General features: G+C 34.5%; 1 protein-coding gene across 1 annotated transcript; it reads left to right on the top strand.

The window, feature by feature from the left end:
* Positions 1 to 74: 74 nt before the first annotated feature.
* Positions 75 to 24,217, top strand: Ck (unconventional myosin-VIIa ck). The gene is made up of 27 exons (XM_083034540.1): positions 75 to 749; positions 6,329 to 6,375; positions 12,136 to 12,249; positions 12,764 to 12,910; positions 13,007 to 13,191; positions 13,782 to 13,903; positions 13,998 to 14,254; positions 14,657 to 14,822; positions 14,922 to 15,052; positions 15,401 to 15,796; positions 16,005 to 16,385; positions 16,468 to 16,623; positions 16,703 to 17,296; positions 17,664 to 17,873; positions 18,054 to 18,428; positions 18,536 to 19,576; positions 19,656 to 19,900; positions 19,979 to 20,339; positions 20,700 to 20,818; positions 20,907 to 21,303; positions 21,411 to 21,593; positions 21,700 to 21,901; positions 22,023 to 22,151; positions 22,247 to 22,343; positions 22,511 to 22,608; positions 22,708 to 22,877; positions 23,580 to 24,217. The coding sequence occupies exons 2-27, from the start codon at positions 6,358 to 6,360 to the stop codon at positions 23,784 to 23,786; spliced, it is 6,501 nt and encodes a 2,166-aa protein (XP_082890666.1). The 5' UTR covers positions 75 to 749; positions 6,329 to 6,357; the 3' UTR covers positions 23,787 to 24,217.
* The last annotated feature ends 485 nt before the right edge of the window (positions 24,218 to 24,702 follow it).

Raw genomic sequence — 24,702 nt, forward strand, 5'->3', positions numbered from 1 at the left:
AATAAGGCAGATCGCGGCCGATAATGCGCACCGATCCGATTGCAACAGGTCACACAGGTGTGCTGCCAGGTGAACAACGGCGGCGTAGTGGCATAAGTACATAAGTAGCTCGTTATCTAGCGGAGTGACCTAGCGGCAGGAAGCAACTGCGGTAGAATTGGTCGATCAATCACAGTTGGTTCTGGTATTGTTGTCTAGTGGTATCCCTTTACCGTCGCGGACGCGAAGTATATACATTCGGTGGGGAAGCCCGAAGCGGTCCAAGGCTTACCGCTACCTCCGCCTGGCTAGTCTCTCTTGGCACACCCGATCCGAGCCGAAGCTCGCCGAGCAGACGTATTAATGTGCTGGTTCACCATCTATCTATCCTCCGGAAGAACGACGATGACGATCGCACTTGGTTGACTTGGCGATTCCGTATATCTTCACTTTAGTGATTCTATTTCACCTTACCTTGTACCTTATCTCTGCCTATCTCTACCTGCCTATATCCCTATTTACTTGAATTTCAGTCCCATCATCTCACATACATCTTGCATTCACGTTTCTTGCGCTTGTTACTCCTTTCGTCGTCATCATCATCATCATCATCATCATTGTGGAGCCGATCTCCAATAGGGACCGGACATGAGAAGCGAGTTGCCCGCCACCGCGTCGGAAGTGTGGTGTGCCAGTGTATAGTGCTTTTTAATGGAGCGTGCCGCCGACATATAAGCCGCTCTCGTCGTGTTTCTCGTTACTCGCAACAGGTACGTTGTTGAAAAAGTTCCGTTTCACAAATTCCCCCCTTTCCAACCCAGTTGCTCTTTCCGTTGTTTCGGCTTTCGATTGTGAGTTGGAGGTTGGAGGATCGATCAGATTATTATTCCCGGGAAACCATCAGGGTCAAACAGGTCGAAGACACCATAGTATTCCATAGACGAACAAAGCGTTACAGTATACGTGCAATAAGTGAAAATTTCGATTTTTTTTTATTTTGCCAAAGAACGCGCCATTGCACACAATCAGGCTTCGAAGATTTATTAAAAAAGACCGGAAGAGCTTTTGGGATTGTTTCGGAAGAATATTTTGAATTCAAATGTTTTTTAAACTACCTCTCAATCTCAATAGAATTTACTCTTGAAAAAGGCTTGAAATACATTCTTATCTAGTATCGCATTTATCGATAGATATCGAAATTCTCAGAAGCCAGTTTTAATACGAAGATTATGATTGAGAAACAGAGATTATGATGCGCGAAACAGAAGAGAAATAATGACATATAATGATAAAAATATTCTTTCCATCGCTATTATTATCACGTCCACGAATTGAATAGATCTTCTTACAATCAGATTTCGCTATTGTGTTAAAATAAAAAAAAAGAAGAAAAACGTAATGAATCACTTATTATTGTTAGATTAAGATACGCGCAAATTTGTGCGGTAGGAGTTGTGATAATAGTAAGAGATAAATGTATGACTATGAGAGATAAAGTTATTGATAAACTGAGTTTTGAGAAACATCAGTTTTACACATAACTGAAAAAAACATATGGAGCATACCACATCAGATTCTGTGGCCAATTTGGAAACAATTTTTTCTCAGCGAAAATGTCGAAGGTCATCATTATTTGCATGTTCTCAATTTTTGTCATCTTGTATTTTTGTAACTAACAATAAGCCTTAAATTAAAATTCTATTAAAATAAACTCTATCTAAAACTAACTAAAAAATGTAGCTTTGTTAATATTTTAACTCCACAAAGTTTAGTTTGTGAGAATAAGTTCTTCTTTTTCAATCATTGCGATAACTTGAAAATTATTGATGCCTCGACATTTTCACTGAGGAAAAATCGTCTCCAAATTGACCAGAGAATTTGATAGTGTGCTTCGTATGTGTTTGTTCAGTTACACTCTGTATATATATATTATAATTGATAGCAACTTGTTTGAAATACGGCTTCCGGAACAATGTATGTCATGCCTCTGTGTAAGTTTCCTTGTAGGGGATGAATAAGAATTAGAAATATAAGTTGTAGGCTTTCCCTGCGCTAAACACGTCTCGTTCGATCACCCATTAAAGTCTCCCGCTCGCGCGCATGGCGCTACGCCACTGACCGTTCTCTGCGGATATTTTCAAAGTCAATGACTGCGACTGCTCACGCCTGTCTGTGCCTCAAATTCTCATGGCGAGACACGAATACCTACGCACCTATGTAAAACGAAAGCAAATAAGATTTTTAATTCAGGGAGCGATTCTATATAATATCTCTTTACAACTCAATTATTGTTCTAGAATCAACATCAGTAATTTTATATCCGGAATTTCTGGAATTTTTTAATTAATGGTATAAGAAATGTCTATAAAATTTCCAACTCTTGTTACACGTTAACAAGCACAACCAACGAGATACCAAAGATGAAATCGAAATGCAATTTTACATCGGATGATAAAATACTCGCGATCGCATAACGAAGCCATGTTCAAATAAAAAAATCTCTGACTATATATATTTAATTAATAATTAAATTTTTTACATTAAATTATTTCAAACTTATATAATATGAAAATTAAATTAAAATTAAAAGATTAATTAAATAGACAGTTGCATTTAATATCTCTATAATATTTCTATAATATCTATAATTTTACCTCGATAGAATCTTAAAGGATTTTTGTGTTTTTAAGAATCTAAATTTAAATTTATTAGTAGATCTATTATTATTATCTCTCTTACGTCAAGCCTAATAAATTCAATTTTTTCGCTAAAAGCAAACTGCTAATGCTGGGACTATATCAATGGCCGCGTTCAGCAGAAAAAGCAGCTTTGCAACTGTTGTAAAATTCGTGAATCTGATTGGTGTATTCTCTTAGGTTCAGCTAAGATGAAGAGAATACACCAATCAGATTCACGAATTTTACAACAGTTGCAAAGCTGCTTTTTCTGCTGAACGCGGCCAATAACATGCGAAGCACATATTCGCTTCAATTTACGAGTAATAATATTTCTATATAGTTATCTCTTTTATTTCGTTCATTTTTCTAACTTTTATTGCGGAGTTAAATGCAAACAGATGCATTCCGATGTCTGGAGAGAGAGACAGAGAGAGAGAGAGAGAATAGAATTAATAAATTCTATCGATACGGAGCCGTTCAAATATCAAAGAATGAGTCCATATCCTATGGACATGTAGACCCGTAGTCTTAGGTCATCTTCTATCCAGTCAATGAAATGGCCGTATAACATTTTCAGACCTCAAGATGATCTTATATATAAAAACGGACTATGAATACGAGCCACATAAATTATTTATAATACGGACACACGTGTGTTTGTGTGAGAGTGTGTGTATGTATTCGTCGTGAAAAGAAGCTTAAATATAATTATTATATAATTCATATCATAAAATCACAAATAAATTTTTTCTTAATTAAAAAATATGTAAGGAACATTTTTTTAAACTTAGGATTTATTAGCCAAAATTTAATTTTTTATATGCGGGCTTGATAAAAACATTGCTGAACTCAAATAAGACCTAAATCCAAAGATAAAAATGTTGACGTTACAGTATATTTTAAATGAGAAGTGTTTAAAGTGTTTGATAAAGATTTTTTGCGCGAGCTTAAGTATACATCGAATAGTAATAGAAATCTCTCGTTTCATTACGTTTATTATTGAAATAATTACACAAAATGGAAATGCTTCGTTGACGTGAATCATATTTAAGTGCAAATAATTAATATATTGCATATGTATATATAATAATAATTATACAAAAATATAATGTTAAATGTATATAATGTGTAACAAGCTGTTCAAATTATCATAAAATGTCATATGCAATATAAAAATATTTCTCTTAATATTAATCGATATGCTATTTTTCAACATGCGAATAGGTAGAATAAAATATATACAATAAAATATACATATATATGATATATGGAGCATTCTATGTCAAATGAGCCACCTTTATTGCAAAGAATCGACCTTTTTTTCATTGTTCACAGCTTAAATTTTATCCTTAACATCCCTATATATCAAAACCTAGAAGTTACAGAATGCTATCTTTTATGGTTTAAAAATGGCACCTTTTATTCTATCTCGATATAAGATGAATGCTTAACCCTATTAACATAGAAAGGACAAAGGATTTGGGACTTTGCACATATAAATTGCATATAATTCAAAGGATTTTTGGTCACTGATATCAAATCCGGGCTCAGATTTTTAAAATTCAAAATGGTTATTTTGTGTGATTTTAGTTTCGCTATATTGTTAAGCACGTAAGAGTGTTATAAACTAATCGATCCCCCCCCCCCCCGTTTTCTGTCATCAACTAAATATAGGTATACAGGGTGAACCATTTTAATCGACACACGCAGTTATCTCGTAAGGCTAGCAATATGGCAAAAAATGTTGTATACAAAAGTTGTAGGGTTTAGAGAAGTCACTTTATGGTGACCTTGATCCTGACCTTGAGGTCAAAGGGTCATTTCAAGATCAACTTAATTTTTTAAAATGGAATCTATAATTTTTTTATATAAATTGATTCCTTGCAATATTTGGCATAAAAAGTTATAAGGATAGGATGGCCAAAAAATGAATAGTTTATGAGATATTTTATACTTTAATTTGATATATAATTTTACATAAAAACTATGAAATATCTTGTAACATATTCATTTTCCGATGATCTTATCTCAATACTTTTATGCAAAATAATGAGAAGAATCAGTTGATGTAAAGAAAACATATAGTTGTTTTTAAGAAAAAGTATGTAATTTGCAACTAGCAGCTATAAGTAATAATAAGCTAAGGTATATGATTCTAAATACATAAATTCTTTGTATCAATATATGTATATTTCATTATACATATTTTATTGCTGAATTGTACAAATATATTTTTCTACATATTGAAAAATAACATATCGATTGAACGAACATTTTCACGAAAAAAGTGCGTTGATTGCATGTGATATTTAATTTGTGACAATTTTAACAATTTATTTCACATTACGTTCATATGTTGTAATATTTTTATATGATCATTATTATCTGCATATATAATATATTAGTTACTTGCGTTTATAAATATGATTAAGTCAACAAACCATTTCGATATTATTACATAATTATTATTATTATTGCATAATTATTATATATAATTATTTTAATAATAAATGATAAGAGAACGAGAACACTTCTATTACTAACAATAAATGATGTGCCGTCCTAAACACGCGAATTTTAAACTATCTGATTTATTAACTTTAAATCTTTTATAAAAAAAAATAACAGTCTTAATATTTTCGTTTTCTTTGAGCTCAAGAATATATCATTAAAATTATGATCGCTATACTATAAAACGCTTTTTTCCCTTGTGTTTCGAATACGTCATGGTTCGACGATCGCGTATTTGAACACAATGTTAAACGGTTGAGGGACGGGTGAGAGATTGATCCCGAGAAGATTCTCGGATCTCATCGAAGCCGTATGGCTCGGCAACGTGTAAACTACCTAACCTACTTTTACGAACAGGTTTGCGTTGCTATCACAGTAACGGTGATTCGCTAGACGTCACCGATATGTCTGTAGGGATGTTTTTTCTCAAAGTAGATGCAGCGACACGCGTGCGTACGGATAAGTATTGTCAAATTCTTGGGATTATGAGAGTTCAAGTGCTTTTACAGTTTCCTCTAATAGTTTCAATGAATTAGTTTCTTACCAATTTCTCATCACGTTTCTCTCGAAACTTTTATATATACAGGATGGGCCATTTTAATGTCCCACCCCAAACATCTCTTTTCTTAAGCCTTTTACAAAAGATGTTTTGTATAAAAGTTGTAGGATTTCGAGAGGGAAAGAAGTTGGCGCTACTAACTTTATCATGAAAAGCGATTTTCAAGATTATTTGAAGGTCATTTTGTTTTTTTTAAATGGAACTACCTTAATTTTTTTTATATAAATTGATTCCTCGCAATATTTTTACTATAAAAAGTTATAAGGATAGGATGGCCAAAAAATGAATAGTTTACGAGATATTTTATACTTTAATTTGATATATAATTTTACATAAACTATGAAATATCTCGTAAAATATTCATTTTTTGACAATCTTACCTCAATACTTTTATGCATAAAATAATGAAAGAAATCATTTGGTGTAAAGAAAACGCATAGTTTGTAAGAATAAGTACGTAGCTGCTAGTTGCAAATTACATATATTTTGATCTCTTATTAGTCAAAATTATAAAAGTGCATCTTATTCATATGATTTAATGTGATATATTTATTTATTTTATTCATTTGATATATTTTATTTATTTTTTTTTTGTTTCTAGGCGGAGTGTCGACATCCACGACTTAAGAGATGGTCATCGTTACACGGGTAGGTTTTTGTACAAACCTTTGTTACTCTCTTATTGACATCACGGATAAAAAATACTATTTAGCTATACCATAACTAAATTTTAAGTGTCCCTAAAAATTTTAGCTATGGTAATTAATATTTTTAAACTATAGTTTAACAAGGAATTCCTTGTTAAATTATAATTAAAAGTATTAGTTAGTATATAGCTAAAATTTAGACATGATAACTAAATTTCAAGTGTAATATAGGGACACCTAAAATTTAGCTATGATAGCTAATATTTCTTTTCCGTGATCTATAATTGATCTATAATATTCATATTATATACATATTATTACAATAGTAAATAAATTAGCATTTTCATTCGATAGAGAGTCTTACTTGATGATTTTTGATAACATATTATAACAACATATTATCTCGGAACATCTATATAATTTGCGTTCGTAATCCATACTTTGTTGATCATAACAGCAAGGATATTGCGAATAATTTCCCGCAGGTGAAAAGCGATAGAAATTTGCGTGTACATGCGTCGATCAATCGAATCTAAGCGAAGCTAAGGAAAAATCGAATGAAGCTGCAATCTCGCACAGTTTGATCCATTACATTTTACCGCTTTCCTTGTCGTTCTCGAACACGGTCAGTAGGAATCTGTGACGAGTGAAAATAATTGAATGGGAGTCATCGTGTTCTCTCGTTGTAAATATGTACATGATGTACCGCTAAATAATGCTCACGTAGTCAGTTTCGACGGACAGCGCAGCGAATATAAACGCTTAATTAAACTGTATATACTGATATACAGTAATTTAAGTACTCGAAATAAGTAATTAATCACTAACTTATTAGTGATAAATTTCCATAAGGAAATTATATAGCTATCTCTCATCTTGTCGCCGAAAAGTTAAATCTATTTAATAACACAAAGTTGAATAAAACACATTGAAAAATCGTGATAAACTACGTCTTCTTAAATAATTTTTATTTCAATTTTTCTCAATAAAGCAAACGTAGACATGGATGAGTCAAATTATTAAGATTTATCACGTTTGACTTATTTATTTAATTTGTGTTGTACATTCTTAAGTATTGAAGGATTCCACTTCCGAAGTTTCCACTTTAGGCTTGACTTATAGTCACGAATTCTCATAGATAAAATGTTCGAAAATATCATAAAAGTATATTAAGTATACTCTCTGAACTTAGTCACTGTGAAGTTGGCACCCCACTTTCAAAAATCGAAAGTATTATAACTAGTTCTATTTGCATCCGCAATAGTTCTATAGTTTCTGATAGATTGTAGAAATAGTTCCATCAATTTAGATTAAAAAATCAAGTTCCCATAATGACATCTCACTTTCTGGAAAACATCATTTAAATCATGATAGTCTATAGTTCTCGAAGAGTTCTACAATTACAGATTATTGATAGGTTTTAGCGATAATTCTGGTCTTTAAAAAGGTCAAATATTGAATGTTGGTCACAAAATTGGACTCCTCGGATTTTAACATTTGACCTCAATGAGGAAGCAATGATACATACGCAATGAACTTATTTTGACGAGTATTTTTAAAAAATATGTACATTTTCCCAAAACCGTTCTGGCACTTCATAAATGTCCCTTGTAAGAATGTTTCTATGTCCGACTTTTCTACTTTTCAGTACATATCAAGAGAGATATTTTCTAAAATATAATAAGTATATTTTTAAAATGTCTTTCAGTTTGTAGTATGTATATATTCCAAGAAACACAGATACATAAGTATTACGTTGTAATATAACGGAATGTAACACGTAATATAATAGGCATATGTTATATGTTATATGAAACATGCACGTTAGTTTTATAATTTCCCACATAAGTATAGCATGTAACATAATATGTTATGTCGTTATTATGTCAAATTATATCTTATATAGCACTATAACGATTGGAGTTCAAGGTAATTAAATATATAACAAAATAAATTATATTTAATTCATGTGAAATTCGAGATTTAATATTAGTTATATATTTTTACATATAGGAATTAAATTTTGATTTTTATTATTATATATAATTTTTCTATTTTTCTTACCTGTCAATAATTGAGGGTAACCTACAATTAAATTAAGCAAGACAGTTTCATTAAAAAGCTCGTCGAACTCCCACTGCACGAAACGCTTCCTGCAGTTCCGCATGTGCAATTGCAATTGTTTGCATCGATGCACGCGCGTGTAGCATCCAATGTGTGACACAATAAGTCTCGCACGAGATCGTTGATACTTGATACACGATCGTTGATACTTGATTACATGTTTCGATTGTTTATTTCACCGGAATATCAAGTCAAAAGTTGGTCATATCGCAGGGTTGAAAGTGAATAGTTAGATCGACTTGAAATATCGCCCGCGATATTTCAATTTATTTCAAACAGCGTTACAACTTTTATTATATCGAAATATCGATATTATTATAGAAAAATTATACCTCTCCGTTCATCAACACAAATAGCTTTTGTAAGCAACCACTATGCTTACAATAGAGTTCAGTTTAAACCATTTAATTTGATATATATTTGTTATGGTCTAACAGTTATAAGTTTAAAAGATAAAAGAGGTTTTATCTACTTCTGGGTACCTATTATGAAACTGTTGGGAAAGGTTTTCGATCGGAATAATTTTGTTTTTCCCTAGATAATGTAATAAGAAATCTAGGGAAGAATGAAATTATTCTGATTGTAAACCATTCCGAACAGTTTCATAATAGGTATTCTGATATAGGACATCCTATATACAGGGTGTTCAAAAAAGACCGGAACCCCTGAATAACTCAGAATAATCGAATTCTAGGAAGAAATATCCCAGACAAAAGTTGTAGGGTTAAAAAAAAGGGACTTGATGGTGACCTAGAACTTGACCTTGAGGTCAAGTTTAGAGGTCATTTGAAGGTCAACTCAATTTTTTAAAATGAAAACCCCCATTTTTGACTCCGGATTCGGAAAGAGCGGGAAATTTTACGTTCAGAATGGTACTTCAGTCTTGAATTAAGATGACCTTTAGGGGTCATTTAGGAATCAAATCGTATAGGACAGAAGAATCTATCAATAACTAATTTTAATCATGTTCTAGGGGAAAAACACCCCAGACAAAAATTGTTGCATTCAAAAAACAGGGCTCGGTCGTTACCTTAAACTTGGAGTTGGGGTAAAATGTAAGTCCTCATGAGTGGCAGAAAGGATTATTTCTGAGCAAAATTAAGTTCAAATTTCATCTCGAGATACTTCGAATTTGTTACGGAATAGTAATCTAAAAAAATTGAATTTCAAAATAATCTTGTCGATGTGATATTATTTTACTCTCAAGTTAATTGTTTAATTTCAATATCATAAAGTCAATATTTTAGTCTCTGATTCTCTAATGCCAAAACGGCTCATTTGCGGTCATGGATTTATGATAAAATATTCTGGGGTGTTTTCCCTCTAGAACATGATTAAAGTTAGTTATTAATAGATTCTTCTGCTCTATACGATTTGACCTCTAAATGACCCCTAAAGGTCATCTTAATTCAAGACTTAAGTACCATTCTGAACGTAAAATTTCCCGCTCTTTCCGAATCCGGGGTCAAAAATTGGGGTTTCCATTAAAAAAAATCGAGTTGACCTTTAAATGACCTCTAAACTTGACCTCAAAGTCAAGTTCTAGGTCACCATCAAGTCCCTTTTTTTAACCCTACAACTTTTGTCTGGGGTATTTTTTCCTAGAATTCTCTCTCTCGATTATTCTGAGTTATTCAGGGGTTCCGGTCTTTTTTGAACACCCTGTATATATATATATATATATATGTATATATATATATATACAGTGTCCTAAAATTAGACAAACTTCAAGTGATTATAAAGGACATCAAACCAGTTTTATCATAAATCCATGACCGCAAATGAGCCGTTTTGGCACTAGAGAATCAGAGACTAAAATATTGTTTTGATATATGTATAACATGTATAATTTGATATATGTATAACATTGTTTGACTAACAATTAAGATCTAAGACATTGTGTGACATTGTTTGACATTGTTTAACATTGTTTAAATAAGACATTATTGACTAACTGAGTATTCATTCAGCGTTACACTCATTGTCAGTATTCATTATTATTTAGTCGAAAATCATGTTCGAAATTAAAAAAGCATTTTGAAGCTTGAAGTTTCAACTTTAATGCGGAATCGGTGGTTTTGAAACATTTTTTTATCTTTCCGTTCTGTACTTTAAAAAAGAACATATTTTGTTCCTTAAAATTACGTATTTTTGACACTGCAACTCGATAAAAAAATTTTTCTCGAAAAATTCTATTAAAGTTTCATAAATTACAACATATTGCTTACAAAACGCTATTTTTGAAATTTTCCTACGATTTTTTTTACTTGCCTGAAAATTAATTTAGACCATTGTACTTAATCGTAATAGAATAATGAGAAACCATTGTTCGTCAATGATTTTTTAACGCAAGTTTAATAATCTTGAAATATCCCATTTAAATAAGTGCGTTCCATTAATGTTACGCATTACGTATGAAATTTGAAGCGCGATGTAATCCTTGCGCTCCTCTGATTATAAATTCTAATTATAAATGCCAATAGTAACGTAAAAGAGAAAGCGAATCAATCTAATGGACGATGCAGTTTAATAAGATTGGAAGCGAGTATTCGGCATACAATAAGAAAGAGCACATTGTGCAAATAATTATACGAAATAACACTTTTTACTACGTTCGCGCCGCGCATCGAATGGTAAAGCATACAGTTATTACAACGGTACATCATAACTCAATTTAGACTTGATACTCTTCGCGTTAATGCGAATTCTTCCATATCTCGCGTTGATGATCGATCCTTATTTTTTTTGTTTTTATATATTCGCAAACGAGAATTTTTTATCTTTATAAAAAATCCATATACCAGCCAACTTGTATAAATTATTCAATAATGCGAATTATATACTTAACGCGAGTTACATTCATTAAGGCAGTCTGTAATATTGCGTCTGCAAGTATAACGCTAACGCCACGTTTACTACTTTCGACAATTATTTAGGTTACATGTATGTATGTACGCATGTCGTACGTATCTAACAGTAGCGTAGACATACGTGGAAACTGATGTTTTATGGATACTAATAATAAGAGAAATAATAAAAACAAAAGCATATTTTTTTATGTGATTACTCATTTCTCGAATTAATATAATAATTATAAATTACTTTGGCAAAATTATAGAGAAGAATGGAAACTTCCAAATGACAATTGAAGAAATGGAGAAATGCAGACCCATATATTATCATGATCGTCATAGTGTGTGATATTGCGTAATAATATTTAATCAGTTTATTATCACACAATCGCGATGCTCTACACTAGAGATATACGTTTTTTAATAAAATGTGCATACCTCAACGGAATGCAATTGGAACTTTTCACGATCGGAAGAAAATGAAAACTTCGAAATGATACAATTGTGAATGAAGAAATACCGACCCATGCGTTATCACATTGAATTATCATGATCATTCTAGTGTGATAATGCGTAAATAGTATTTAATCAGTTAGTTTCACACAATCGCGTTGCTTCACACTAGAGATTATACGCTTTTAAATGTACATACACTGTCTCAACGGAATGCAATTGGAATTTTTCTTGATCGGAAGAGAAAATGTATTTATACGAAAGTCACAAAATTTCCATTGAACCGCACCGAAGAAGAGAAAGGTGTGCAAATATATTGAAATCTTTTTCAGGGAGATTATATATGGATAGAACCAATCTCCGGAAGAGAATTTGACGTCGCCATCGGAGCGCGAGTTATCTCAGCAGAAGGTAGACGTATCCAAGTAAAAGACGACGATAATAAGGTATTATAAAATATATGTACATTATTATAAGATTATTGTCGCGTATTTACTTATTTTAGAAGAAATTCCGAGATATATTATCTTATTGATAAAATAATAGTTTCGCAGAAAGATCTCTAATGGCATTTCATAAAGTTGAAGATTATATTAGTACATAATGCAAGTGATTAGAAAAATATATTTTACGAATGAAGAAATAAAGTCTTTCAATTTTAAGATTTTTCTAATTAATTGCAATTGTATTTTATAAAAAAATTTTCAAATTTGAGATTTATTATCATCGATATTTTTAATTAATCGGATACGACATATTTATTTGGATTCTATTAAATTTTTAAAAAATAACAATATTCATCGAAAGAAGAGTCTCGCTGAAATAAAATAAAATCCGGCACGTGAAGAATGTAAAGAATTTCTCATATTTTTCCTTAGATGCTTAATTGTTCTATTTTAACTCAGCAAAGAGTGCTCAATTGTTCTATTTTAATTCACTGACGAGAAAATAACTCCGCAGGAACAATGGTTAACACCAGAGAGACGGATAAAGGCGATGCACGCCACCTCGGTACAAGGTGTAGAAGATATGATCAGTTTAGGAGACCTCCATGAAGCGGGCATTCTGCGAAATTTATTAATACGTTACAACGAGAATCTCATTTACGTAAGTGTCTTACTTATTATACTCTGAGGACAATCAAGAACGATCGATTGAGCGACAACTTTCGCGCAAACACAATATAACATAATAATTTTGCAGACGTACACAGGTTCCATCCTAGTCGCTGTCAATCCATATCAGATACTGCCTATTTATACCGCGGAACAAATCAAACTCTACAAGGATCGTAAAATCGGGGAGCTGCCGCCTCATATATTTGCCATCGGCGATAATAGTTATGCGCACATGAATCGATATGGCCAGGATCAATGCATAGTAATTAGGTACGAGAGTCCGGGTTTTTGCACGTGTGATACTTAAGCGGAAGTCAAGTCATCAGATTTATGATGTGCGACTTCAAAACGACTGCTCGATGATCAATCACTTTGAATGACATTTTTTTTAATGAACAGTAGTCTGTGTGTACGAAATGTGCGAAGAAGATTTATTAATTATAACTTCTGATAAATATATATAGAATAGGACATCCAGGTCGAATCGTAAATCTTGACCTTGACAATAAGGTCACCATTCTGAGCGCCAAAAAATTTTACGTAAAATTATAAATAAAAAATGTTTTACGAATTTTACTTTTTGAACACTGTATACATTTGATAGTCCTTTTAGCAGATTTATTGCATGTAAATAAATGAATCTGCTAAAAAAGTTATGTATAATTCAATATTGTTTATAACTTTTTAATAAACAACGAGCGATGGTTTAAATTTTTTGTTGCTTACTCAGGGTGGTGATCTTAATATATGTCAAGGTCAAGACAATTCGACCTGGGTGTCCTATTCTATATATAATTTACCTAATTTATATACGAATTTTTTCTTTTGTATTATTAATGAAAAAAATTCGTTTACTTTAGTGGCGAAAGTGGAGCCGGAAAAACAGAGAGCACAAAATTAATTCTGCAGTATTTAGCAGCGATCAGTGGGAAACATTCATGGATCGAACAGCAAATCTTGGAAGCAAATCCGATACTCGAAGGTGAAATTGCGATGCTAGAATCAATTTTTGCGTCTTTTAAATCATAAACCGAGAATTAATTAATGAAGGGTCGTACGATATTTTATTGTTGTAGCCTTTGGCAATGCAAAAACCGTGAGAAACGACAACTCTTCCCGTTTTGGCAAGTACATCGATATTCACTTCAATGAGCAAGGTGTAATAGAAGGAGCCAAGATAGAGCAATATCTTCTGGAAAAGTCACGGATCGTATCCCAAAGTTCAGATGAAAGAAATTATCATATTTTTTATTGCATGCTAGCCGGTCTTTCGAGAGAAGAGAGACAGAAGCTCGAATTGGAGGATGCATCTACGTACAAATATCTTATAGGGGTAAGTAAAATTAACAATAATAATAATAATAATAATAATAATATAATAATAGTAAAAAGATAAAATAATATAAGAATAACGCAATATATAATATATGTATATGTCTATAATCATAATAGACAGATCACGGCGCAGATGATAACTTCTCGAGTTTGTTCTTTATTACTGCACTGGTGAATTAGTGCACACTAGTACAGTTAGTTAGAGTAAAACAAAATGTACTTGTCTCACTTTAACTTATTGCACCGGTATACATTAAGTTCACCAGTGCAGCAATAGAGAACAAACCTCTTGTGTGCAAACTGTGTTCACACAAGTGCACAACAATTGGAGCGGGCAGCTTGGATGGGATCTCCGCAATTTTCTAACTTTATATAAAAATTGTTATTTTTGTGGTTTTAGGGTGGTGGTATTACTTGCGAAGGGCGCGACGACGCGGCCGAATTTGCTGACATAAGATCGGCTATGAAGGTTCTACTATTCTCTGATACAGAAATATGGGAAGTGCTCAAATTGCTCGCAGCTTTGTTACACATGGGCAATATAAAATACAGAGCCACCGTCGTAGGTATGGAACTTAATAATTATTATAAAATAAATATGTCATTAAAATCAGAACAGAGATTAAATTTTTAGATTTAATTCTCTTCACGTTCGCGACTTTCAGATAACTTGGACGCTACGGAAATAACGGAACAAACGAATGTACATAGGGTGGCATATCTATTGGGAGTGCCTGGACAGTCTTTGATAGACGCGCTCACTCGTAGAACTATATTTGCACACGGTGAGACAGTAGTAAGTATTTTTTTTCACATAAGATTATATATGAGCAAAAAAGACCCCAACCAAATATATAGGATTTTGGTTTTCGGAATTGGCTATTTTTTCATATGTTGTAATTTATTATGTCCTACTGAACAAAAGATGTAATAGCCTCAAAGCTAAATATTGGATAGTTACTGAGTAACTATCGAATATTTAGTTTTGAGGCTATTACATCTTTTGTTCAGCAAATCATAAGCTACAATATATGAAAAAAAAAACAGTCAATTCCATTAAAAACCAGAATCCTATGTATTTGGTGCGGGGTCCTTTTTACATTTAGAAACGAAGTTTTCCTTTACTCTCAAAACTGTATCGCAGGTTTCCACGTTGTCGAGAGATCAATCGGTGGACATTAGAGATGCGTTTGTGAAAGGTATATACGGCCGATTATTTATACATATTGTAAAGAAAATTAACGAGGCCATATACAGGCCGAAGAACAATTCCCGTAGCGCTATAGGCGTATTGGATATCTTCGGCTTCGAGAATTTCAATCACAATAGCTTCGAGCAGTTTTGCATCAACTATGCGAACGAGAACCTCCAGCAGTTTTTCGTTCAACATATATTCAAACTGGAACAGGAGGAGTACAATCATGAAGGAATAAATTGGCAGCATATTGAATTTGTCGACAACCAGGACGCTTTAGATTTAATAGCCATTAAGCAACTCAACATTATGGCACTTATTGACGAGGAATCGAAATTTCCGAAAGTACGAATACACTATTACATAAACAGCCTCAGATAATTTAATGTAGTTTAAAATAATTAAAAAAAGAAAAAAACATTAAAAGATCTCTTAATAATTGGAAAAAAATCATCAAAGGCTGAAAAAATTAATTAATTAAAAATAAATTAATTAATTAAATAATTATTTATTATTCGTAATTTTAAAATGTTTATTGTTCGTTTTTTTTTAGGGCACAGATCAAACCATGTTGGCGAAAATCCACAAAACTCACGGCAGTCATAGAAATTACTTGAAACCTAAATCGGATATCAACACGTCCTTCGGCCTGAATCATTTTGCGGGAGTCGTGTTTTATGACACGAGGAGCTTTCTAGAGAAAAACAGGGATACATTCAGCGCGGACTTGTTGCAGCTTATTCACATATCGTCCAATAAATTTCTCCAAGCTTGCTTCATCGAGGACATCGGGATGGGATCGGAAACTAGGAAGAGAGCGCCTACATTATCGACGCAATTCAAAAAATCGCTGGATTCTCTCATGAAAACCCTATGCAGTTGCCAACCTTTCTTCATAAGGTGCATCAAGCCGAACGAATATAAAAAGCCGATGGTAAATTCTTTCATATTTTTTTTCTAATTCGTTACATCGTAATGTGTCATAACGACCTTACGAACCTAAGATTTGATCTCAGATGTTCGATCGAGGTCTTTGCTGTCGACAATTGAGATACTCCGGCATGATGGAGACCATCAGAATACGTCGAGCCGGTTACCCTATTCGCCATTCCTTTCACGAGTTTGTGGAAAGATATCGATTTCTCATCTCGGGTATTCCACCCGCACATAAGGTAAACAATTTGTCAGTTAAAAAATCTCCTTTTTTCAATTTTTTTACATTAAAAAACTTATATTGTTAACTTAACTTAGGTGGATTGTCGGGCGGCGACTTCAAAAATCTGTCACGTAGTGTTGGGTCGATCGGATTATCAGCTTGGGCACACCAAGGTTTTCCTCAAAGACGCTCATGATCTGTTCCTCGAGCAGGAGCGCGATCGTGTACTGACACGAAAGATCTTGATATTGCAGCGCAACATTCGCGGCTGGGTCTACAGGAGAAGGTTCCTGAAGATGAGGACGGCGGCGATGATCGTGCAAAAGTACTGGCGAGGCTACGCTCAACGTCAACGATACAAACGCATGCGAGTCGGTTACATGCGGCTGCAGGCGCTTATCAGGTCGCGCGTGCTGTCGCACAGATTCAGGCACTTGAGGGGACACATCGTCGCGCTTCAAGCGCGAGCACGGGGCCACCTAGTGCGGAAGATGTACCAGAAGAAGTTGTGGGCTATAGTGAAGATACAGGCGCACGTGAGAAGACTGATCGCACAGAGACGATACAAGAAGATCAAGTACGAGTATAGATTGCATGTAGAGGCGCTGCGATTGCGAAAGAAGGAAGAACGCGAACTGAAGGATCAGGGCAACAAACGAGCCAAGGAGATCGCGGAACAAAATTATAGGGTAAAATAAACAGATCATCCTATATTTATCACTATACCAAGGAAGAAATTGAATTCTCTGCTTCCTATAGCTATAGAAAGTAAAAAAGTTTTCTCTAATATTAAATTCTAATAATAAAAGAAAAGTCAATCTTTGCTGTACTATTTATCTATCTATTTACATCACAAGTTCGAGATCAGTTTATTCTCATTATATATGTAGATGTAGATATATAAAAAGATAGCATAAGAACTAGCAAGATCTAGTATTTATTCGAAAACATTAATTATCTGTCGAGAACTTTGACCAGTTCAGTTTTTTAGCGAGTCACGATCACAATTCATGTAATCATTATGAATTCTGGAACTTTGCATGTACAAATTTTCAGGAGCGCATGCAAGAGCTAGAGCGGAAAGAAATTGAAATGGAGCTCGAAGACAGACGACGAATGGAAATTAAGAAAAATTTAATTAACGACGCAGCCAAGAAACAAGACGAACCGGTCGATGATAGTAAACTAGTCGAAGCCATGTTTGACTTCTTGCCAGACTCCAGTAGCGAAGCTCCGACTCCGGCAAGAGAAACGTCTGTATTTAACGTAAGTCGTAATGTTTTTATAAAAAGTAATCAGTTTGATCCATATCCAATCTCATATCTAAAGTTCCGATCTATATCCAATAATCGAAATTTAATAAAGGAAATTTATATTTATTCAATGTAGTAGAGATTTTTTTTCAATGCACATCAGAAGATACAATCTCGTATTACTTTGTTACAGGATCTTCCTGCACCAAAAGCCGATCAGCAGGAGATAATCAGTCCGATTCAGATAACCTCGGAGGATGAGGAGGATCTATCTGAATTTAAATTCCAAAAATTCGCGGCCACATATTTTCAGGGCAATATCACGCACCAGTACTCGAGAAAGCCGCTTAAACATCCATTATTACCGTTGCACACGCAAGGTGACCAATTGGCTGCTCAGGCTCTGTGGATAACTATACTTCGATTTACAGGCGATTTACCTGAGCCACGATTTCATACTATGGACAGAGATACAACCTCGGTAATGTCGAAAGTGACGGCAACGCTTGGACGGAATTTTATAAGGAGCAAAGAGTTTCAGGAGGCTCAGATGATGGGCATGGACCCTGTATGTACACGTGAAAGTCTCTTCCTTTAATAATTGATATTAAATTTATATCGATTATATTGAAGAGATCCCTATATACTTTATAGTCAAATCTGTATCTTTCACAGGAAACGTTCCTCAAACAAAAACCACGCTCCATCAGGCACAAGCTCGTGTCGCTGACTTTGAAGCGAAAGAACAAGCTGGGCGAGGACGTGCGAAGAAGATTGCAGGAGGATGAATATACTGCCGACAGCTATCAATCCTGGTTAGAAGCCAGACCTACGTCGAACCTCGAGAAGCTGCACTTCATCATCGGCCATGGTATATTGCGTGCCGAATTGCGGGACGAAATATACTGCCAAATCTGCAAACAATTGACCAACAATCCATCCAAATCGTCACATGCACGAGGCTGGATTTTGCTGTCCCTCTGCGTCGGTTGTTTCGCGCCTTCAGAGAAATTTGTCAATTACTTGCGAGCTTTCATCAGAGAGGGACCACCCGGTTACGCGCCCTACTGTGAAGACAGATTGAAGAGAACTTTTAACAACGGCACGCGCAATCAGCCGCCAAGCTGGCTGGAACTTCAAGCCACGAAGTCGAAGAAGCCGATCATGTTGCCTATCACTTTCATGGATGGTAACACAAAGACACTGCTGGCCGATTCAGCCACCACCGCTAGGGAATTGTGCAACCAACTCTCCGATAAGATCTCGTTGAGGGACCAATTCGGCTTCTCCTTGTACATCGCCCTGTTTGACAAGGTGTCGTCCTTAGGCAGCGGCGGCGATCATGTGATGGATGCGATTTCTCAGTGCGAACAGTACGCGAAGGAGCAGGGTGCTCAGGAGCGAAACGCTCCGTGGAGATTATTCTTCAGGAAGGAAATTTTCGCACCTTGGCACGAGCCGACCGAGGATCAAGTGGCCACGAATTTGATTTATCAGCAAGTAGTGCGCGGCGTCAAGTTCGGCGAATATCGCTGCGACAAAGAGGAGGATTTAGCGATGATCGCGGCGCAGCAATATTACATAGAGTATCACACCGATATGAATGTCGACCGATTGTATACCCTTCTGCCCAATTACATACCGGACTACTGTCTAACGGGAATTGACAAAGCGATCGATCGATGGGGACACCTCGTCTTGCAGGCGTACAAGAAGGTAAATCTTAAATTTTCAAATACTAATAATGGATAGACACGTCACATCCGTCAATTTGTCGATATTTTTGATATTTCAGAGTTATTATTTGAAAGAGAAGGTACCAACGTTACGCGTTAAAGAGGATATAGTCAGCTACGCGAAGTTCAAGTGGCCTTTGTTGTTTTCTCGTTTTTACGAAGCTTATAGAAATTCCGGACCGAATCTACCGAAGAATGACGTTATTATAGCCGTCAACTGGACCGGAGTATACGTCGTCGACGATCAGGAGCAAGTGCTCCTGGAGTTATCCTTCCCTGAGATTACCACCGTATCTAGTCAAAAGTATATAATCGCGTAGTACGGCTAAAATTGAGATTAAAATCATAAAACACACTCTAAACTTGATTGATGCTTTCGCAGAACAAACAAGATGTTTACACAAACATTCAATTTGTCAACGGTACGAGGAGAAGAGTTCACATTTCAAAGTCCGAACGCGGAAGACATTCGCGATTTAGTGGTGTATTTCCTGGAGGGACTGAAGAAGCGCAGCAAGTTCGTCATAGCTCTACAGGATTACAAACCGCCGAGTGAGGCCTCGTCGTTCCTGAACTTTCAAAAGGGCGACCTCATCGTTCTTGAAGATGAGAGCACCGGCGAGACGGTACTTAACTCAGGATGGTGTATCGGGGCCTGCGAGAGGACTGGCGAAAAGGGTGACTTTCCAGCTGAAACGGTCTATGTATTGCCTTCCTTAACGAAACCACCCAATGATATATTGGTAAGTTGATGTATGTATAATTTTCATTGTACATCAAGATTATAGATTTTTAATAATTTTTTTCGAGAAAAAATCCAAATAATTTATTCATCAATATTATATTTTACTGGGTACTTTCAACAACAGAATAACACAGTCATACACTGTGTGACAGTTTTAAGTAGTGTCGATTTGTAGCTGGAACATTGCTTAACTTTCTTATTTCACCGCCAGAGTGCAGGGCAGTCACTTTACATTATTATATATATTATTACATTATATATTTTTATATACCCTTATATACTTTCTATATCTCTAATTTTCTTCTGCCGCGTAACGCAGAAACTCTTCGCTTCTAATTTGATTGACGATAATTTTCAGGCTTTATTCAGCATTGAAGGCACGGAGAATACCCGCAGACTCTATCCACAACAGATAAACGGTGTGGATTCGCGTGATAAGCCTCACACTCTTCTAGAATACGCAATCGATCATTTCCGGTAAGTGGAAATATTACACAAAAAACACTATCGCATTTTATATTCTCGAATAAGACCCATAATAATTGTCCGATTGCTTTTATCTTAGAACACCGCCAAAGAGAACGATGTCCAAGACGCTAACTTTAACATCCGCGCGACGTGGTCACACGGACGAGTTATGGCATCACTCCAGAGACCCGCTGAAGCAACCGCTTCTGAAGAAACTCGTGTCCAAGGAAGAATTGACCGAAGAAGCATGCTTTGCTTTCAATGCCATTTTGAAGTATATGGGGGATCTACCGACAAAACGGCCGCGTATTGGCAACGAGTACACAGATCTGATCTTCGATGGACCGTTGAAGAATGAGATTTTACGAGATGAAATTTACTGCCAGATCATGAAGCAACTCACCGATAATCGCAACAGATTGAGCGAAGAGCGGGGATGGGAATTAATGTGGCTCGCCACTGGACTGTTTATTTGCAGTCAAAGCCTCATGAAAGTACGATATACATATGTAGCTATCGCTGATCATTAAACTTCTTCATAGAAGGTTGTCAATGACCTGTTTGATGAAAATTCGATAATACATTCCTACTTTTATTTCAGGAATTAACTCTGTTTCTACGTACAAGACGCCATCCTATATCTCAAGACTCTTTACAAAGACTGCAGAAAACCTTGCGCAATGGTCAACGGAAATATCCGCCGCATCAAGTAGAAGTGGAAGCTATCCAGCACAAAACCACGCAAATATTTCACAAGGTCTATTTTCCAGACGATACAGATGAGGCACGTATTATCTTATTATTTGATCTTACTTGAACTTGAAAAATATAAGCAATATCTTAACAGTTTTGTTTTTTTGACAATTTAACCGTTACACTTTTATTTATAGGCGTTCGAGGTTGACTCGTCTACTAGAGCGAAAGACTTTTGCCAAAACATCGCACAGAGACTCAACCTGCGATCGGCCGAAGGTTTTAGCTTGTTTGTTAAGATTGCCGATAAAGTCATTTCCGTTCCAGAAGGAGATTTCTTCTTTGATTTCGTACGACATTTGACTGATTGGATCAGGAAAGCCAGACCGTCGCGAGACGGTATGCACCTTTACAACTTTTAATAGAAATTCTTATTATTTTTATATACATGTATACATATTCTTCGCACTTTGCATAGTACATATATTTTTTTTTATATTAATTAATCGATTATTCAAAGGAGTTATGCCGCAATTCACATATCAAGTCTTCTTTATGAAGAAGCTTTGGACAAATACAGTTCCCGGTAAAGATAGAAATGCCGATTTAATTTTCCACTTCCATCAAGAACTTCCCAAGTTGCTTAGAGGTAAAGTAATAAGCTGATATTTAGTTGTATATCCCAACGCGCGCGTTATATAAAATTATAAATTATATTTCGCATTTTTGTCGCTAAATGTATAGGCTATCATAAATGTATGAAGGAAGAAGCCTCGAGATTAGCAGCTCTGGTGTACAGAGTACGATTCGGCGAAAGCAAACAAGAGTTACAAGCAATCCCGTAAGTATTTCTCGATGTTGAATTATTACATAAGGTCTGTTCTTTTCAGCTGAACTGGCTGCACTAGTTCAGGATTTATCTCTTTGCTTCCAATGTGGAGCAAAAAAGACCTAAAATTTCTGAAAAAAAAAAACATGGAAGAAAAATATTGACTATTTTAATTTCAGGCAAATGTTAAGAGAACTCGTACCGAACGATTTGATCAAGATACAGAGTTTTAACGATTGGAAGAGATCGATAATCGCGGCTTATAATCAAGACGCTGGTAAGTAAAAAAGCTTAAGGATAACTCGACAGAGGCTGTGTGCTAAAGAATGTAAAAAAGATTGGATTTTTTCATCAAGACTACTTTTTCATTGTATAGGCATGAGTCCGGAGGATGCAAAAATCACATTCTTAAAAATCGTTTATCGATGGCCAACGTTCGGTTCCGCGTTTTTCGAAGTGAAACAAAGCACGGAACCAAACTATCCTGAATTGCTATTAATCGCCATCAACAAACACGGTGTTAGTCTAATACATCCTCAATCAAAGGTAATAAAGATAACTTCACTCCTTCCGTTTTCTCTTTTCTCTCTCTCTTCCTTTTCTCTTTTTTCCTTCTCTTTCTTCTTTCTGCTCTTTTTCCCTCCCTCCTTTTTTTTCTGTTTTCCCTCTCTCTTGATGAAAAATGTATTACTTTAAGGCTCCTGGATTCTCACCGCGACCATGTTAGATTGTGACGTCAGAGGCGAGAAAGCACGCTGAAAATTTTTAGATGCCATTTTTAAATAAAAAAGATGTTTCGATGAAACACTACTTCAGATGGCTTTAGCACACTTTTAAAATACCTCGAAAACTATTCTTTTCTCTTGATAGTCAATCAACAACCGTAAAATGATCATGATATCAGACTTTATATCATGCGGAATGACTGCGCATGTGCAAAAACTAGACGGACTGGGCCTCATTTTACAGCTGTTGATTGATTATAAAGGGGAAAAAAGGATAATTTTCGAGGTATTTTAAGACTGTGCTAAAGTCATCTGAAGTGTTGTTTCATCGAAATATCTTTTTATTTCGAAATGGCATCTAAGAATTTTTAGCGTGTTTTCTCGCCTCTGACGTCACAATTCCAACATGGCCGGCGAGGAGCCAGGAGCCTTAACTACATAAAATGACGAATTATATGCGATCTATTTTTATTATCGTAGTAATTTAGGTATGGAGATAATTCTATTGTGCTAATATTTCTAGGACATATTGATTACACATCCCTTTACGAGAATCTCCAATTGGTCGTCCGGCAACACCTACTTCCACATGACGATAGGAAACCTCGTGCGAGGCTCGAAACTCTTATGCGAAACCTCGCTGGGTTATAAAATGGACGATCTTTTGACTTCCTATATCTCGCTAATGCTCACAAACATGAATAAGCAACGCACGATACGAATCAAATAAATACGAAAGTAATTTCAATAATATTTTTCGTTTCTCGATCATTTTTAGATTAATTTTTTTATGAGCATGTTTTACATCAATTCGAGAATAATTCTGTATTACAGACGTACATACACACACAGAACTATCCAATATTGTCTCATCAATTTTACTTCCATTTGATTGAAAAAACGAGAAATTATTTAAACTTATCTTTCACGTATTTATAAGATATTCGTTCACTGTTCATGTTACATTTTATCATATACAACGTAAAAGTTCTATGCAAGTATCATTTATAATATGCTATAATTTATATAAAATATAGAAATCGTACACACATGATTTTATATTTACCTGTCAATTTCATAAGAGAAATTTAAATATTATGATTTGTAATAAAAGAAATATACAGACTATATATGTACACAAGTTGTGTTAGCCGAACAATTTGTACATGATTTATTTACAGTTAAAAATTTCATAATATTTTGTATAAAATATTATTTCTATATATATACATATATATATATATATAGATATATATATTTTAATTATTATTAGTGAACCTTGTGTTCAAACTCATATTATTTTAAAGCACTTTCGTGCATTATTTTTAATATAACACGGGCATAATAATAGCGGTTATAAGTATAATTTTTATTTGAGAATGCAAGATTGTAAAACTTTGCGCATCTATATACAGGATAATGAAAATAATCAGAATATATACGAAATCTGGAAATATCTGTCCAATGAATATACATATATGCTATTTCGTAAATGACGTGGATCAAATTTCAGAAAATCTCACGAATTTATAGATTTACAGAGAGAATATATAGAAATATAAATTGCGATTTATAATAAGAAATATCTCAAATATATCGCTTTGTCTATATATGGAGTATTTTTTTTCGAAATAAAGAAGCCTCAT

This window comes from Prenolepis imparis, unplaced genomic scaffold, assembly GCF_030444845.1.
Source record: "Prenolepis imparis isolate NDT839.2.m4 unplaced genomic scaffold, iyPreImpa1.0 SCAF_3, whole genome shotgun sequence".
Lineage (NCBI taxonomy): Eukaryota > Metazoa > Arthropoda > Insecta > Hymenoptera > Formicidae > Prenolepis > Prenolepis imparis.

Excerpts from the sequence above, each read along its gene's own strand:
- Ck (XM_083034540.1), top strand. Across the intron at positions 13,904-13,997 it reads AGCAAATCCGATACTCGAAG|CCTTTGGCAATGCAAAAACC; the intron begins GTGAAATTGCGA and ends TTATTGTTGTAG. Across the intron at positions 19,577-19,655 it reads TCTTGCAGGCGTACAAGAAG|AGTTATTATTTGAAAGAGAA; the intron begins GTAAATCTTAAA and ends TTGATATTTCAG.